This window comes from Cupressus sempervirens, chromosome 10, assembly GCF_028749045.1.
Source record: "Cupressus sempervirens isolate cs-2001-9-10 chromosome 10, ASM2874904v1, whole genome shotgun sequence".
NCBI lineage: Eukaryota > Viridiplantae > Streptophyta > Pinopsida > Cupressales > Cupressaceae > Cupressus > Cupressus sempervirens.
In genome coordinates this window covers 467,399,742-467,416,888 of record NC_143127.1, presented here as the reverse complement: position 1 = coordinate 467,416,888, position 17,147 = coordinate 467,399,742, and the positions used below count along the sequence as shown (strand labels likewise).

General features: G+C 36.0%; 1 protein-coding gene across 1 annotated transcript in view; it reads right to left on the bottom strand.

Moving 5' to 3' along the window:
• Window positions 1-2,713: 2,713 nt before the first annotated feature.
• The window catches only part of LOC149534722 (FHA domain-containing protein FHA2-like), a 30,127-nt gene continuing 15,693 nt past the window's right edge, over window positions 2,714-17,147 (bottom strand). Inside the window, exons 2-3 of the mRNA XM_089804178.1 lie at window positions 7,673-7,830; window positions 2,714-3,253 (exon numbers count right to left, since the gene is read on the bottom strand). Coding sequence (XP_089660304.1) covers window positions 3,044-3,253; window positions 7,673-7,830 — 368 coding nt within the window. The 3' untranslated portion in view covers window positions 2,714-3,043. The remainder of the gene's footprint in view (window positions 3,254-7,672; window positions 7,831-17,147) is intronic.

The window sequence follows — 17,147 nt, the reverse complement described above, 5'->3', positions numbered from 1 at the left end:
TATGTTAAAACTTGTTATCATGTTCAATTTCAATTCTAGTGCCTCTAGAAGATTTGAAGAGACATTTAATTTAACTAAATCTTTCATCATTTACGTTTAAACTTGAATTCAGAGATTGTGTTCGATCTCCGGTAAGATTTCACTTGACCATTTTTTGATGTCTGCCTATTTATTAATGTAAAAGGAGAGTTGACATGTTTGGTTGACAGAGCTACATGAGCTACATGCATTGAATTTGTACATGGAGAGTTAATTCAACAAAGATATATTCTTCAATTTGGACAAGTAGTAGTGATAGCCATATAAGAGCTTAATGAATGAATCCATGATTTGACAGCTTTGCGTTCAAATAATTATTTGGGTTGCATAGTGGATCTTTAAATAGTGACCAGTTTCTATTCATATTTCATCTATTATGTTCGTATTTGTAGCACCCACAAGAACGTTGACTTATCAAAGCTACATGTGGCAGACGTTTGCATCTTCAAGTGCACGATCTTTTCTTTTTTCCTTTCATGAGTATTCCTTTTTTTCCTTTTATGTTTTATGCAAGCAATTTTCTATATTAAAAATACAAAATGTGATCAACTATGTGAATCTTGTTGCCTAGTTATGTTTTTCTTCATGTATTCCCTCGTTATTGCCTTCTATTATAAGAATGTTCTTGGCTAAAGCAACTTCCTAGAGAGTTGATGTCTATCTTAGAATACTGGGGCTTCGCCCTAGAGGTGGGAGAAGGTTGGGATTGATGCCATTAACAGGTTGGTGCCATTATTCTAGTAGGTTAATTAAGGGCTACCTTGTGTCCTCTAACACCCGACCGGTGGTCGACAATATGGAATTGAAAGACAACCAATTATGTATAGAGGGGCTATATCGATAAGACCATTCAAAGAGTTTGCCCGCCCTTCTTTCATATTATTTTGTGGTCCCCCAAAAATGATGGTAGATGTATCCTCCATAAAAGATCTGATATAGTGTATCCAATAGGCTCTAAACCTCCTTTGTTGCCTTTATATGTTAATGTAGAGTTCAATAGCTATACTGGACCACCTTGGGATCGTAGAAACCCAAAAACCATTCCAATACAATCCATATCGCAAGGCAATTGTACACATACCCCTCGCCACAACCTGGGCTCTCACCATACACAAATCACAAGGTCTTACCCTAGGTAGGGCAACAGTTGGTATAGGTCAAACTAAAAGACAAGGACTCACCTTCACAGCAATCTCAATAGTCAAATCCATCCAAGGCCTTCATATAGAGTTTTCCTCTCATTTGACCACTTCTGTAAGATGCAAAAAAAACCATACAATATTATTAGAAATAAAGAAGTGTCAAGTTTGCACTCACTCTCGCATGCAAACCATATCTATGAAGCTACTTCAAAAAAAAAGGTAATGTTTGACATTCTAAAACTATTCATTTTTTTCCTTTATTGGTTACTTTTTAGGACTTCCTAAGTAATTTGTTACTCTTTTCTACAAGTTGACATCTATTGAATTCAAAGGTGTTCATACACAAGAAATGCTCAATACAATTTCAAGTATGGCGAATTACTTTTTCAATGCTTTTCAAATTCCGTTAATTCTTTATTTTATAATAATGACACACATGTAGTTCCTCTTATCAATTAATCTCATTTTCCTTTAACCTCTCAAGTTTTTGTTGCCTTGCCAAGAAGAGGACTCCAATTAGTGGTGTATTTACAATAGATAAAATATTTCAAATATTGTACAATTCAAATGAACTCTTGAATTGGGATGTCAAACATTAAATGATATATTAAAGTTGTACAATTTCTAAACCTCGAAAGAAGGTAGTCATGGGTATGTGCATCAACTCTATATAAAGATTTAATTTCATACTATCAAATTTGAAATCCCTCTTTCAATTATACATCTCTTCAAATTTATTTTTTGTTAAAACCTATCAGCATATCCCTTGGTGCAAGTGCTAGTGTTAACTAGGTGAGAAATAAGTTACTGCTACAGTAAGTAACATAGTTGTTAATTTAACTCGCGTGGTGACAGATTTATCTGTTAGCATAGAAAGAGAGAATAAAAGTAGTTGAACCTAAATTAAGTGTATATATGTAATATAATCTTTCCATAGGAGCGGAAAGGAAGCTAAATGTTTTTTATTAAAAAAAAATTGTAAGGCTTGTACTTGGCCCTGGAACGTAATATAATTTTCCAATAGGAGTGGAAAGAGAGCTAATGTAAAGCTTCTACTTGGCCCTGTCCAAATCTCCCATATGAATCACCAGTTCTTAAATTAGACCACAAAGATATGTTTTTACATTTTAAGTATTCTTCCGACAAGTATTGTTCTCGCTTGTTTATGAAGTTTATATTCTGCTCCATTTTTTGTACCATCCTATTTCTCATTTTGACACAGTTCATAGGCCATCTTTGCACTATAAGAAAAAATATGAAGACTATTTACAACTGGAATAAACCCAGACTATATGAAACACCAAGTAACACAACAAATGAAAATGGCTGAAAAACATATACCAAGTCATATACTTAAAAGAAATTCTTGGGCCATTGGTAAAGAGTTTATATCTTATAGCTATACTAATAGAAAGGATGATTTCAAAAATAACCTATGAGCTTATTTGGTATCTTCCAAAAACTCCATGCATAACCTGCAAACTTGATATCGATATACACCAATGATCAAACAGTGAGTCTGAACTCCCAGCTCAACTAAAACCTTGTGATATAAAAACTAAATGCTGATAACTAAAGCATTACTTGAATTACAATCAATGATGTTAGTGCTGATACAGTTAGATTGTATATTACAACTTACAAGAAGTCGCCAACAATATTGGACTTGCATTATGATGCAAAATCTTAGGCACTACAATTGCTTGGCAATGAACATCAAAATGTATGTGTGTATGAGTATAGATCACAATGTCAAAAAGCAGAGTTGACGAGCTAATTCTTCAATTTGTCTTCATGTCGAAACCAGATACATGTGCTCATTGTTCTTCCCATTCAAGCATGTCTTGTCAGATGCTGTCAGATTATGAGAGAAGAGATACCAAAGACACAAACTCTGCAGTCATTCGCCCTTTAGACCTTGTGTTAATAACAAAATGCTCTGGATATTTTCTGAGCAAAGCTAAAAGTCCAACCCAGGGCCGGCCTTTACTTTCAGAAGCAGGCCAGTCATCTGCTGTCAAAAACTTCCTTATCCTGCTCTGATGCCAAACACCACTAAAATGTTCTAGAAGCTGTTGCAAGCAATACATAATTGTAAGTATAAACTGCATTAAAACATGGGCTTAACATATGCTTTTATAAATGTTCCTACTTCAGGTCAGTACCATCAACAAGCCTAATTTAAAAAAAGAAATTTTGAATCAGCTTGGTCAAATACACAAAATGAGAATTTTTGAAAGGGTGTGACAATAACCTACATATAGTACATAGAACTCTCACCAACAATTTAAAACAAATAAGATCTGATGATACTACTGATGCATGGATGGAGAAAACTCGTAAAGAGTCAAAATCAAATTTACAAACAAGCTGTCGCTTTGGACTAAGACAACTTAGATGCACACTAACACCAATAGCATTCACGATTTCTTCTTAGTGTATCCATAAATATAAAATTAGAAATTGAAATGCTACTAGAACAAAGTAAAAATGAAAAGCATCATCCAACCTTTGGACCTTCATCTATAACATATGCACTCATAACGAGTTGTCCAAACATTTGAAAACCGCAAACTAAACATAAACACAAACAGCCTATACACCATAAGTCATGCTTATCCTTCGTTATCAAAAGTATTTTCAGTAATTTATCCGTTTATAATCTAAAGACCTGATGTTTTCTTCATACTGCTACCTCTACAAGAAACAAGGAAATCTATTGATAAGTAGGAGATAATTTCCACAGCAAGTCAAATATTGATATTGTTATCAGGATTTAACTGTGTGATTTTGAGTCAAACTCATTGACCCATGTTTCATGAGTAGTGATTCAACATGAATCCATCTCTCATGAGAATAAATGGAACACTTAGCACTCATTGGATCTAGGTGATGCTCACAGGGGTGAAGCACCGGGACTTCCCAGGAGGTCACCCATCCCAGTACTACTCCAGCCTGAGCACGCTTGACTACAGAGTTTCCTCCATTGTTAAACCCAAAGCTTGCAACCCCATTTGCAAAACCTTCACCAAGTGTTGTGCCTTATGAACCATTCATTCGAAAGCCCCTTAAGCTCATCAATTGGTAAGTATTCCATTTATTCTCAAAATTATCTCCTACTTAATTGGTAAGACAATTTTGAGAATAAATGGAATACTTCAAAATTATCAATTGGCAAGATAATTTTGAGAATAAATGGAATACTTACCAATTGATGAGCTTAAGGGGCTTTTGAATGAATGGTTCATAAGGCACAACACTTGGTGAAGGTTTTGCAAATGGGGTTGCAAGCTTTGGGTTTAACCATGGAGGAAACTCTATAGTTAAGCGTGCTCGAGTTGGAGTAGTACTGGGATGGGTGACCTCCCAAGAAGTCCCGGTACTTCACCTCTGTGAGCATCACCTAGATCCAATGAGTGCTAAGTGTTCCAATTATTCTCAAGAGAGATGGATTGATGTTGAATCGCTACTCATGAAACATGAGTCAATGAGTTTGACTCAAAATCACAGAGTTAAATCCTGATAGCAATATCAATATTTGACTTGCTGTGGAAATTATCTCCTACTTATCAGTTGATGAGCTTAAGGGGCTTTCTAATGAATTGTTCATAAGGCACAACACTTGGTGAAGGTTTTGCAAATGGGGTTGCAAGCTTTGGGTTTAACCATGGAGGAAACTCTGTAGTTAAGCAAGCTCAAGCTTGGAGTGGTACTGGGATGGGTGACCTCCCGGGAAGTCCCGGTGCTTCACCCCTGTGAGCATCAGCTAGATCCAATGAGTGCTAAGTGTTCCATTTACTCTCATGAGAGATGGATTCAAGTTGAATCACTACTCATGAAATATGGGTCAATGAGTTTGACTCAAAATCACACAGTTAAATCCTGATGACAATATCAATATAAGGAAATCTATGTTGAAAATGTTGGCATTGATGTCAAAGGTTGATGATCAAGGTCATATAAATATCAGCGAATTACTGGGAATAATAGAAAATTTGGTTGTGCTGCTTGCTTCGTTGTTTGAGCTGCTTGAGGTGTTTAACGTGCTTGAGCTGCTTGGCTGTCTACAGCTGCCTGCTCGTCCTATTCAGTGGCCATGCCAGATTCTACGCACAGCATTGAAAATTCTAAAAGAGTATTTGACATTGGATATTAAAATGGCAAGGCGACTTTATTCTATGTGAACCAATAACTATGCAAAGAGGAGACGTGTGTATTTATGGAGGGCCAGGTGTTATCGTGCAAATATATGTGCTGAATGTTTTGTATAAGTTTGGCGTGTCTATAGAATAATCCATGTGACTGACATAAAAATAGGGCAGCAGGTTATTATTGCTGGCTTTTCACGCCGTGTTGAATATAAATGACGTATGTTATTTAGCTGTGCCCGTAGTGTTATTATTTAGCTGAGCAGTAATTGGAGCGTATAATAACAAAAGGCGAATCAAAGAAATTCCTCAGCTTTACGTTACTTACTTTGTGACATGGCGGCTCTTATTTAGAAAGCTGAGTCGTGCATTATCTATTTGTGAAGTTTGTAATGAAGTTGTGGGTGGCTGAAAATAGAGGCGGGACTTTTTCTAGGAGAAATAAAGTGGGAATAAGTCTTTTGTCCATTTTAATTTTGAAACAAAAATATAAAATCAGAAAAGGAGCTTTGCACATTGTATGCAGAAGATATTCATGGACAAGAGTAGCATTTTATCAAGCTTGAAAAGGAATCGAAAATTTTAGGAGCCAATTTTTTTAGTGAAAATTCGAATATACCATCTTACTGTTGTGATCGGACTTAGTATATGATTTTTTAGCGTGATGAAAGGAGTCTACAAAATAACTAAGTATATGTTTGATTCTGCGATGTTGAGGAAAGCGTGACAAGGAGATGATTATAAACAACAGAGTGACCTGTATGAAGAAAGTTATTGATTGTGTAAAATTTCCTAAGGGTTTTCTCAGCTGAGTATATAGTATGGTCTTCTTTTCATATAGTTCATGAGTTCTTGACTGCAGATATTATTGCTGTCAAAACTTTTCAGTGGGATTGCATTTATAAGTTTATACTGTGGAATGCTTTTGGGAGTTGCATGTGATTGAGGGTGCTGGGAGTGTGAGGGAGTAGGACAACGACTAAGAGTATCTTGCCAGGACTGGGCATATAAGTTGATAATATGTTTGATTCCTATGTTAGATATGTTGTTTGAGTTGTGCATAATATTGGAGGATGTCAATGAATTCGAGCAGATTGAAGATGTGTTGTTTTAAAGAGGATATTATTCTGATTTTGAGTTTCGTCTGGAGTTAGTACTTCAACTACTTGAAGTGGGTATTTCGAAGAGGGTTGGTGATCTCTCATTATTCCTTGTATGGATGTACTTTATTTGCTTTGAAAATGTTTACTATTTGGCACTGACCATAGTGGCTACTATTGGGTGATCCACTTCTACAAAAGTAGAAGTCCAAAGATGGTTTTGTGAATTTTATATTTGATAATGCTGTTTAAAATTTGTTATGCTGTTGTTATACTACTGTTCTCATGATTTGTTTATTTACATATTGATATTATTACTATCAGTTCTTGGCATCTCTCTCTTTCCCTCTATAATATATTAATATACTTGAAAAATATTTGCATATATGAATTTGTATCTGTCGTCCCGTTGTAATTTAGAAATATTAAAGTTTTAATTTAGTTATTTGATTTCCACAATCCATGAGGTAGATCTAAATCTCGTGTTTCTGAATTTTATTGTGTAAGTTTTGGCATCAACGTTACTGATCCATTAGCAGAATCTGAAAGAGCACAAAGAGTCCTGATTTACGTTAAGATTGTTATGTTGAGTTTAAATAGAAGAGTAAAACGATTTATTATATTGGGATATCAGGTCCACATTGGAAGGGTTCCATATTGGCCATCCAGTGAATCTGAAATTGACATTGGCATTGATGCACTACGATTTTTCCAGAAATAGTCACACTGCCCATTATACCCAGATTAAATCTGGCTGCACCCAACGACACAACAACAAACATTCAAAATTAAATCAATTATCAGAACATAAAAATAATGTTGATTTATAGGTCCACATAACAAACATTAACAACTCATTTATTCTGTAGTTTTTCCTAGTTCATACTCCCCCACCTTTCTGATGTCATTAGTTTTTAATTCTACAGGGCTACTGGAATAACAGAATTATAGAGCCACCAAAATCACTTTTGAAACCACTTAAGCATCTAAGCATTATGGACCTCCAGTGCATAAACCACACTGACCTATCCTACGTTTAATATTGAGACTCCTTGATAAAACTATCACAGTTATAAAAAAAATGTCAGAAGAAGTTTGCATCCTAAAATTGTCTATACCCATCAGCATATCCATGGTGCTTTTTCAAACCATATTTTTCGGATAACATTGACAATATGTTTTTCTTTACAATGTACAAAAAAGGCTTAATCCAATTTCATTTACATGGGAAAAAAGGCTTTACCTCAGAGTGAAGCTTTGCCATTGGCATCCATTCACCCGGCCCACAAAGATCAGAGAGCACAGTTGCTACAGCTGAAACGACATCTTTTTCTTCTGCCTGTATCTGCTGAGAACTATCAGTTTCATGATCCATTCTCCTCCGTGTATCCATCTTTTGATCTGAAAAATGACAAACTAATATTTAGAAAGTATACAAAGCAATAAGCTATTCTCAGACTTAGCCACAAGGCAGCAAGCAAAAGTTAAATCTATGAGAAACAAACATTCTATGGTATGAACAAGATCTTAGCTTACAAGCTAAATTGCCGGTTTGGATTCTTGTTCAGATGCAGGTTCAAAATTTGCTCAAAATTATTTTGGGCCAGGTTCGGGTTCGGGTTTGTTTTGGGTTCATCCATACAAGAATATTTTTTCTTTAAATTATATATATGTAAAGATATACTACAGCAAATAAATTCATATACCACTGCTAAAATAAAGCAATTTAGCAAAATACACCACCACATATATCAACAATTTTGTTCAAATGGCATGACAAAATGTCAAAATACACCACCATATCAATGTTTCAGTTCAAAATCTTTAAAACAGCAGTGTCAACATTAGTAATCAGTAATCGGTCATAGACTCATATGTGATCAAATATCAATGTATCATCAAAAATCATCAAAGAATTCATCATCATTAGGCAGTTGCTGACTAGAAGCACAATTAGTGCCACAAGCATCAGCAGTCTCAGCCATAGCTTCAGGATCAGCTCCATCATCACTATTTATCTCGGGATCACCATCTTCAATTGCAAGTGCATCAAAGTGGACTTCCAACTCCGCAGACTTCTGGTTCGACATCCCATTGTTTTGCCTCCCCTTTTCTGTAGGTATTCTCTTTGTGAGTTGGAGCCTCAAGTTTGAATGAACAAACACCAAGTTATCTGTCTTCTTGGAGTTTAGTCGGTCGTGTTTTGTTGAGTGGATGAAGTAAGTGCTCCAATTCCTCTCAGATGATGATGAACTAACAACCTATCAAGATTTGCAAATTTACCAACAAGAAACTAGAAATTAGAATCTTAAGATTAAAGAACTTACCTGTGATAAAATTTTGATGGCAATGGGTTGCAAGTGTTGGTATCTTTGTCCATGGAAGTACCATACTTATGAGCATCAGCATTGTTCTTGTCTTCAAGAGCATCAAGATCACAATCATCAATGCTTGCGAAACTCATAAATTCAGACTTCACTGCCGGTTGTAGTGCTCAGGAAAGAGTCTTCGAAGGACTGCCTTGCACCCTTGAGCAACTTCAGAATCTCTGTATGTGGAAACTCTAGTGGTACTCCCCTTGAGGATTGATTGGCTATAGAACCTGGGGCTAAATGCAAAGACAAGTAGATGCAAAGGGGTAGTCATTGTATTCCATCCTTCTACCATGATTACCTGTAGCTCCGTGAAGAACATTTCATCAGGATCTTACTCTTTCTCATTTATGATATTTCTAATGCCCTCAATCATGGAGTCAATGCCATCATATACCTCACCCAAGCAAGGCCTATCCATGTTAGTGCATTGGATCATGCTCAATATAGGCTCAGTGATCTTCCAAAGGTACTCATCACGATCCCGCCAAGATTCATCTAGTATCAATCCCCTTATGGCAACTGCCTTGGCACAATAAGATTGCCTCCATACACTCCAATTAGCATTGGTTACCATTCTAGACAATGCCTCTTTAACCTTGACAAGGCGTCTCAAAACAATAGTGTTGGAGGCAAAGCGAGTCTTGATAAGCTATTTTAAAATCAAAACAATAATAAATTAAAATTCGAAAACATAGAAAGTTTACTAAAGTGACTAGATTTCTAAAACATGTTTAAATTTTAAACAATTGAACTTACCTTCAAGCGCTACAATTTCAAGAATTGTCTGAATATGGCTTGCGTCAAATGGTGGTCTGTGATAAACATTTGGATCTCTTGTGCCTCTTCATACATTTTTTTATCCACTCAACCTTAGTGCCGATTTTTTGCAGCATTAGGTTGAGTGAGTGCACAGCAAGAGGTGTCTAAAAAATGTGTTCATATCACTCCTCAACCAGTAAGCCGGCAGCCCTACAATTCTTCACATTGTCAGTTATTAGTTAAACAACATTATGAGGGCCAACTTGCTCAATAGCTTGGGTGAGAATGTTTGGAATGAAAGGACCATTCTTTACCTCTCCTTCACAATCCACAGCTTTCAAAAACATTGCACCTCTTGTAGACACTGCAATAACATTTACCAAAGGACGATTCCTTGCATCTTTTCATCCATCCGATACTACTGTCACACCTGTTCTGACCCTTGAATCCTTGATGGGCAACATGGCATTCTCTACATGGGCCACCTCATCATCCAATAAAGTGGTATGTATCTTCTCATAACAAGGACCCTTGAACCCGTTTGGAGAATCATTTAACTACCCTCACCATGTATTGCCAATACAATGAGTGAATGACATTAAATGACAATCCATTTGCATAGACGCATCTGGCTATGGCTTGATCAGCAATATCTCTAGTTTCATTTTGGAATGATGATTCCAAAGGTCACACTACTATTACAATCTGCTGTTGAAGAGGACGCAAGAATGGACGGTCCTTTGTAGGTGGTTCACTAGGAGTGGTAGTTGAAGACATGGATGATGTTTTTCCTTTCCTTAAAGGCCTACCACTTTCCAACGGATGTGAAGAATTTCCCCTCTCAGCAGCTTTCCTCTGCTTGCTTTTGTTCTTGAGTAGATTTGTTTGCGATGTGATTTGGAAGGAAGGTTTTAGGTAGCACTCTATTTACTCTTGGCTTCTCAATACAAAATTTGATGACTTTTTGAGGAATAAAGCACAAATGTGCTTTTACTCTACTACAAGAGCTACAAAATTCCTCTTTGCAAAAGCTACAAATCTACACATAACCTCCTCCACTTGGCATTCGTTGAATCATTTGCACATATTTCCAAAGTGGGGAAAATCTATCAATTTTGAAGTGGGGGTTTCCGGCAACCGAAGCAATTGCAGCCATTCTTTAAATCTACAAAAGAATACACAACAAATAAAATGAAAAATGAAAAATGCTAATTTATGTACACAAACTATAACGGATATGGTATTATCAGTAAGTTTCATAATGAGAAAACTAAGAACAATTCAAATCTAAGAGTACCAGTTTGATCTCAATTTCTAAGAGTACCAATTTGATCTCAATTTGATTAAAGAAATTAGATTGCTATCAAACTGTAAGATTAAAGAAATTAGAATCTTACTTCTAAGAATGGTATCTACTATCAAACTGTAATTTAAATTAAAAATTACAATAATAAATAAGTTAATAACAGTAGTTCCTACCTCTTTTTTGATCTCTGGAGTTTGTTATATTGAAAGTTGTAGAAGAAAGGCCTCAAGAGTAATCGCTGCCTCAATTATCTGCTATCAAACACAAACTGTTTCCTTAGGAGTAATTGCTGCCTCAGGACTCAGGAGTAAAGGTTGCCTCAGGACTCGGGAGGAAAGGTTGCCTCTATAATTGCTGCCTCTGGAGTAAAAGGCGAATGAGAGAAGTGAAGGGAAGTGTGAACACAAACAACTATGAATGAGAAGCGCAAACACAAACTGTCATCGAATGAGGGAAGTGTGAATATGGGTGTAATGATAAATATTAAATGTGTATGAAGTGGGAATACGAGCGCCATTTTAGTGTTGGATCCTTTTGGGAGATAAAAAAGATTAAAATAAACAAAAAGCACCTCTCCAAAACATTAAAAAGTAATACATTTTTATCGATCGCCCAAATTCATTGTCATTTCGCCCGAGCTCTTCCATTAACTCCCAAAGTCGCTTGACATTTGCTAACATTCGTCTAGGGTTCGTAAAGAACAATCCACAGGGAATTCATCAGGTAAATGGCAACTTTGAACAGAACTGGGACTGACTTCAAATTTGCTACGAATCAAATGTCGAATTTGCAATGTGAGGGACGTATATGGTAACTTAGCACATTAGAGATTTCAATATCCAATAATCTAATGAGACCTATGTTACCCCAAGTTTCCCGGACAGATTTTTTGTTTCACGGGGTACGGGATGGTAGGGGATTGCAATGGAGAAAGCCATCTAAAAAATGGGGACATTTTAAAATATTTGTATGAAAACATAGATAAAGTATACTTATATACATTATAGAACCTTAACATTTAAGGTTCGTGCTAAACAATTTAAATTGAGATGTCGCATGAAAGTAGAAGTCAAACATATTATCAAAATCAGAACATTGATTTTCTGGGAGCCAGGGAACGGGTCTCTGAGGGTCTCGAGGTTTCCAAGTCATCCCCATATCCAGGATGGGTCAAATTATGCTAGGGACATGTCGCCAGATAACACCGAATGAGAGACATCTTTGAAGCCTCTGCATACGTCTATGTCATGTTACGTCTTTAGCACTACGTAGTCCAGATTGTCAAAGGCAAATACATTTCTGACAAAAACAAGCAGCTGGTTCAGAACTCAAGACATTCGGTCAACTGGGGATTACATTCGGGCCCATAGGTACAGAGATTGCAACCATGCTATATGTTTCCCAATTCTTCCATTGCTACCCGGTACAAGTTCCACAAGCTCCACTGAGGACTAGATATGAAGATCCATTGTTCTCACCAGGTACTTCAGTCTATTTCCTCCATTACACAAGCACTAAACACATTTCCAAATTCAGCAAGCCCTAGTAATTCTTGTCGGTCTTGCAAACATCAACATTTTCCTCTAGCACTCTAGGCATTACATGCCTTTAATACTTACCATATAATTGCTTAAAAATACACAGCAAAGGTTTGACTGAGGTATGTTCCTTAACCTATTCTCCCAGTTTATCTCTCCTCTACATACTCAGACAGGTTATTCCCCATTGTTATATTGGTAAATTTTCAAATTCTGCAAGCACCAGAGCTAGAAATAATTTTAGGTGAGCTCCACAAGCTTTTGTTAAGAAAGTAACCTGAATAACCTACAGGTCTATAGGTGCAGGTCGTGCCTTATTCTTCATGTCTTATATTCTCTATTGAATGACATTTGTATTATTTATAATCTCTATACAGGTGCCGATGATCACGATGAGATTGGTTAGTTTGGCATTTAACTAAACTTTAGTTAAGACTTATTACCAATTCCTAGTCGCCAACTTAGAGACATTAAACTAATAGGTGCATGTCAAGGGTTATGTCCCTTAAGGAACATACCCTCTAATGAGGATATAAAGACGGGTCTTGTATGCAGTTTATAGCACACACAGCAATCTACAGTCTGGTCTACAAGCATACATAACCACACGAGTTCCTTGCAATATTTTCTACACTCCAGTTTGCAATTAATCCAGAATTACAGTCGTATTAATATTCACTATTACTCTGATCTGAATATCAATTTTAGATCAGGGTTAACTTTGAGTCTCACCTAACTTTGATCTTAATCTCAGATCTTGTTATAAGAATCTGCAGATCATTACATGGTATCAGAGCCCTGTTATCAGATCTAGGGCTCTGCAGATTTTCTATTATCAGACCTGATTATATCCAGTAGATATTCTTCATTTTCAATGGCATATACAATCAGGCCTGAGGATAGATTCGATGGAAAGGAAAATTTTGAAGCATGGAAATTCAGAATCTTGATGATTCTCAAAGAAAATAATGTTAGACAGTTTGTTGATGGAGCATCCAAACAGCCACCTGTTGAACCTCACAAATCCATGTGAACAATGGAAACAGGAAAGCCATTCAGATCATCTTGGATGGAGTTAAGAATGATATTTTACCTATGCTTACAAAACTGCCTACGATATGATGAATGCATTACGAAATGCATTTGAAATAAATAATGCAACAAGGGTCCTTGCACTAAAGAGACAACTAAATCACATTCAAATAAAGAAAAGAGAACCAAATTAGAACCATCTGGAAGGAAGGGTATCTTTGTAGGGTATAGTGAAACCTCTAAAGCATATAGAATTTTCATACCTGGATAGAAAACTATTGAACTTAGCAGAGATGTAATCTTTGAGGAAGATCTTGCATTTAAAAGAGCAATAAATTCCCATGAACCCTCTCCTTTATCAAATTCTGAAAGAATAAGTGAATCTAACTCTCAGAGGGAGAACTTATAAGAGGTTGAAGATGAAATAAACTTTGAAGAAAGGTCAAAGAAAAGGCCACTTTGGGCCATAAAAATACTTGAAGCAGCTCAAAATTTTGCTGCACCTTCAGGATGGGTCAGAGAAAGTAAACGACCTAAAAGATTCTCTGGTTATACAACAAAGATGATTGATTTATCCAAAACAAAGCCAACCCATCCTTCTGATGCTATTAAACATCTAGCCTGGAAAGAAGCTATGACAAAAGAATATCAATCAATTATGAAAAATGATGTATGGGAAATAGTTCCTAGGCCAAAAGGAAAATCCATTGTGTCTTCAAAATGAATATTCAAAATAAAGCATGCGGCTGATGGAAGTATTGAGAAATATAAAGCCAGATTTGTAGCCAAAGGTTTTTCTCAGAAAGAAGGAATTGATTACGAAGAAACCTTTGCTTCTGTCGCTATATACACTACCGTTAGAGTTGTCTTAGCAACTGCCGCATCGAAGGGATGGAAGGTACATCAGATGGATGTAAAGACAGCATTTCTCAATCGAAAGATTTCAGAAGAAGTCTATATAGAGCAACCAGAAGGATTTGAAACTCATGATCCAAATGCCTTTGTTTGCAAACTCAAGAGAGCTCTTTATGGGCTTAAATAGGCTCCCAAGGCCTGGTATGGAAGGATTGATAAATATCTCACTGCCTTAGGATTCTCTAAGAATGAAGCCGATCCAAACTTGTATTATAAAAGAGATAAAGATGGTCTGGTAATATTGATATTGTATGTTGATGATTTATTAATCACAGGTGATGATCATCTTATAAATCAGTGCAAGAAAGATCTTATCAAAGAATTTGAGATGAAAGACTTGGGTCTTCTCCATTAGTTCCTAGGATTAGAAGTGTGACAGAATGCTGATAGTATCATACTGAATCAAAGGAAGTACACTTCAAATATCTTGAAGAAATTCGGAATGTGGAACTGCAAGTCCATGTCTTCTCCAATGGAGTCCAATTTGCATAAACTTAAAGAAGCAATTGCAGAATCACCTTCAATAGATTCTACTCTCTACAGGCAAATAATTGGGTCTCTGATGTACCTAGTAAATACAAGACTTGATATTTTCTATGCAGTTCATGCCTTAAGTCAGTTTATGTGTGAACCTAGTAAATACAAGACCTAATATTTGCTATGCGGTTCATGCCTTAAGTTAGTTTATGTGTGAACCTAATAAATACAAGACCTGATATTTGCTATGCGGTTCATGCCTTAAGTCAGTGTATGTGTGAACCTAAGGAGATTCACCTTGTTGTTGTTAAACACATTATGAGATACCTACAAGGTACTCTTAATTATGGACTCAAATATGAGAGACTTGCTTTAGATTTGCATGGATTCACTGATTCAGATTGGGGTAGAAGTGTTAAAGACAGGAAAAGCACTTCAGGATGATGTTTCAGTTTAGGATCAGCTATGATTTCATGGATATGCAGAAAGCAATCTTCAATACCTCAAAGCTCCACAAAAGCTGAATATATTGCAGCAACAATGGCTTCTCGAGAAGCAATATGGCTGAAGAAGTTAATTGTGGGATTATTTGGGCAAGCCATGAATCCTATGATCATTCATTGTGATAATTAGAGTTCCATCAAGCTCTCAGTGAATCCAGTTTTCCATGATAGATCCAAGCATATTGAAATTCTTTACCATTATGTAAGAGATATGGTAGACAAGAATTCTGTTAAATTGGAATACATTTGTATTGCAGATCAAACAACAGATATACTCACCAAACCTCTATCTAGAGTAAAGATAGAACATTTCAGAAAGAGACTTGGTATGGTTGAGTTGTAATTGATTTTGTACTAGTTGATTATTAATAAAAGATGAATTTTATTTTCTCAGGCTATTGACTATTATGGGCTCCACCATGTGTAATCATTATTTAGAGGTGACAATCTCTAAAATAATGAATACTTATGCAAAAGGCATTATGAGAGGTGACGACCTCTTAGATAATGTCCTAACAGTAGATTTTACTATAAGATCTAGGGGAATTTTAGATTGTCTTGTGGCATTGACATGTTCATGGGTCACAAATTGGATAAAGAAAGAATCCTAGAAATTCTTCGGTTTTATCCTGTATTCTAGTAGATCTTAAATTCAGAATCTAGTTGTGATTTAGAAATACCAGTTTCTATTAGTCACAACATGTGTCTTATCACTAGTAGCAGTGATTTGTCATATTACGGGTTTAGTAATATGCTTTGTATCATGTGTTTTATGATACTATGTATTAAGAAGAGATAGACAGATATAGAGTATTAATTCTTGCCTGACATTTGTATTGATGTTGCTCAATATAATATCTATCTATAGGATTAGCGGGTCAGGAGGGAGTGTTAAGAAAGTAACCTGAATAACCTACAAGTCTATAGGTGCAGGTCGTGCCTTATTCTTCATGTCTTATATTCTCTATTGAATGACATTTGTATTATTTATAATCTCTATACAGGTGCCGGCGATCAAGATGAGATTGGTTAGTTTGGCATTTAACTAAACTTTAGTTAAGAATTATTACCAATTCCAAGTCACCGACTTAGAGACATTAAACTAATAGGTGCATGTCAAGGGTCATGTCCCTTAAGGGACATACCCTCTAATGAGGATATAAAGACGGGTCTTGTATGCAGTTTGTAGCACACACAGCAATCTACAGTCTGATCTACAAGCATACATAACCATACGAGTTCCTTGCAATATTTTCTACACTCCAGTTTGCAATTAATCCAGAATTACAATTGCATTAATATTCACTATTACTCTGATCTGAATATCAGTTTTAGATCAGGGTTAACTTTGAGTCTCACCAAACTTTGATCTTAATCTCAGATCTTGTTATAAGAATCTGCAGATCATTACAGCTTTCGGGGTCACACAGACATTGGACACTAGCATCCCCAAAAGGTCAGTAAAGCCCATCATATATGCAGCACAAGATAAAACTAGAGAACAAAAGAACTCAGGTTGACTTGGGAAAACCCTCCAACCTGAGGAGAAAAAACCCAGCCACAAAGATTACTTTAGTAATGATAAACAGAAGTCTGATACACGATACACAAACTGAAGAAAAAATGATTTCTCCTATAAATCTGAAGACACTTAATAATGAATACAAAGAAATACACTAAAGACAAGAATATTGAACCAGTGATATATGTTTTCCACAACTATGACAGCTAAAAATAAAATTTCTCAGATGAACACCACCACAAAGCGATAACCTCAGAAACATAACCTCGGACAAACTACAAATACGCTGCA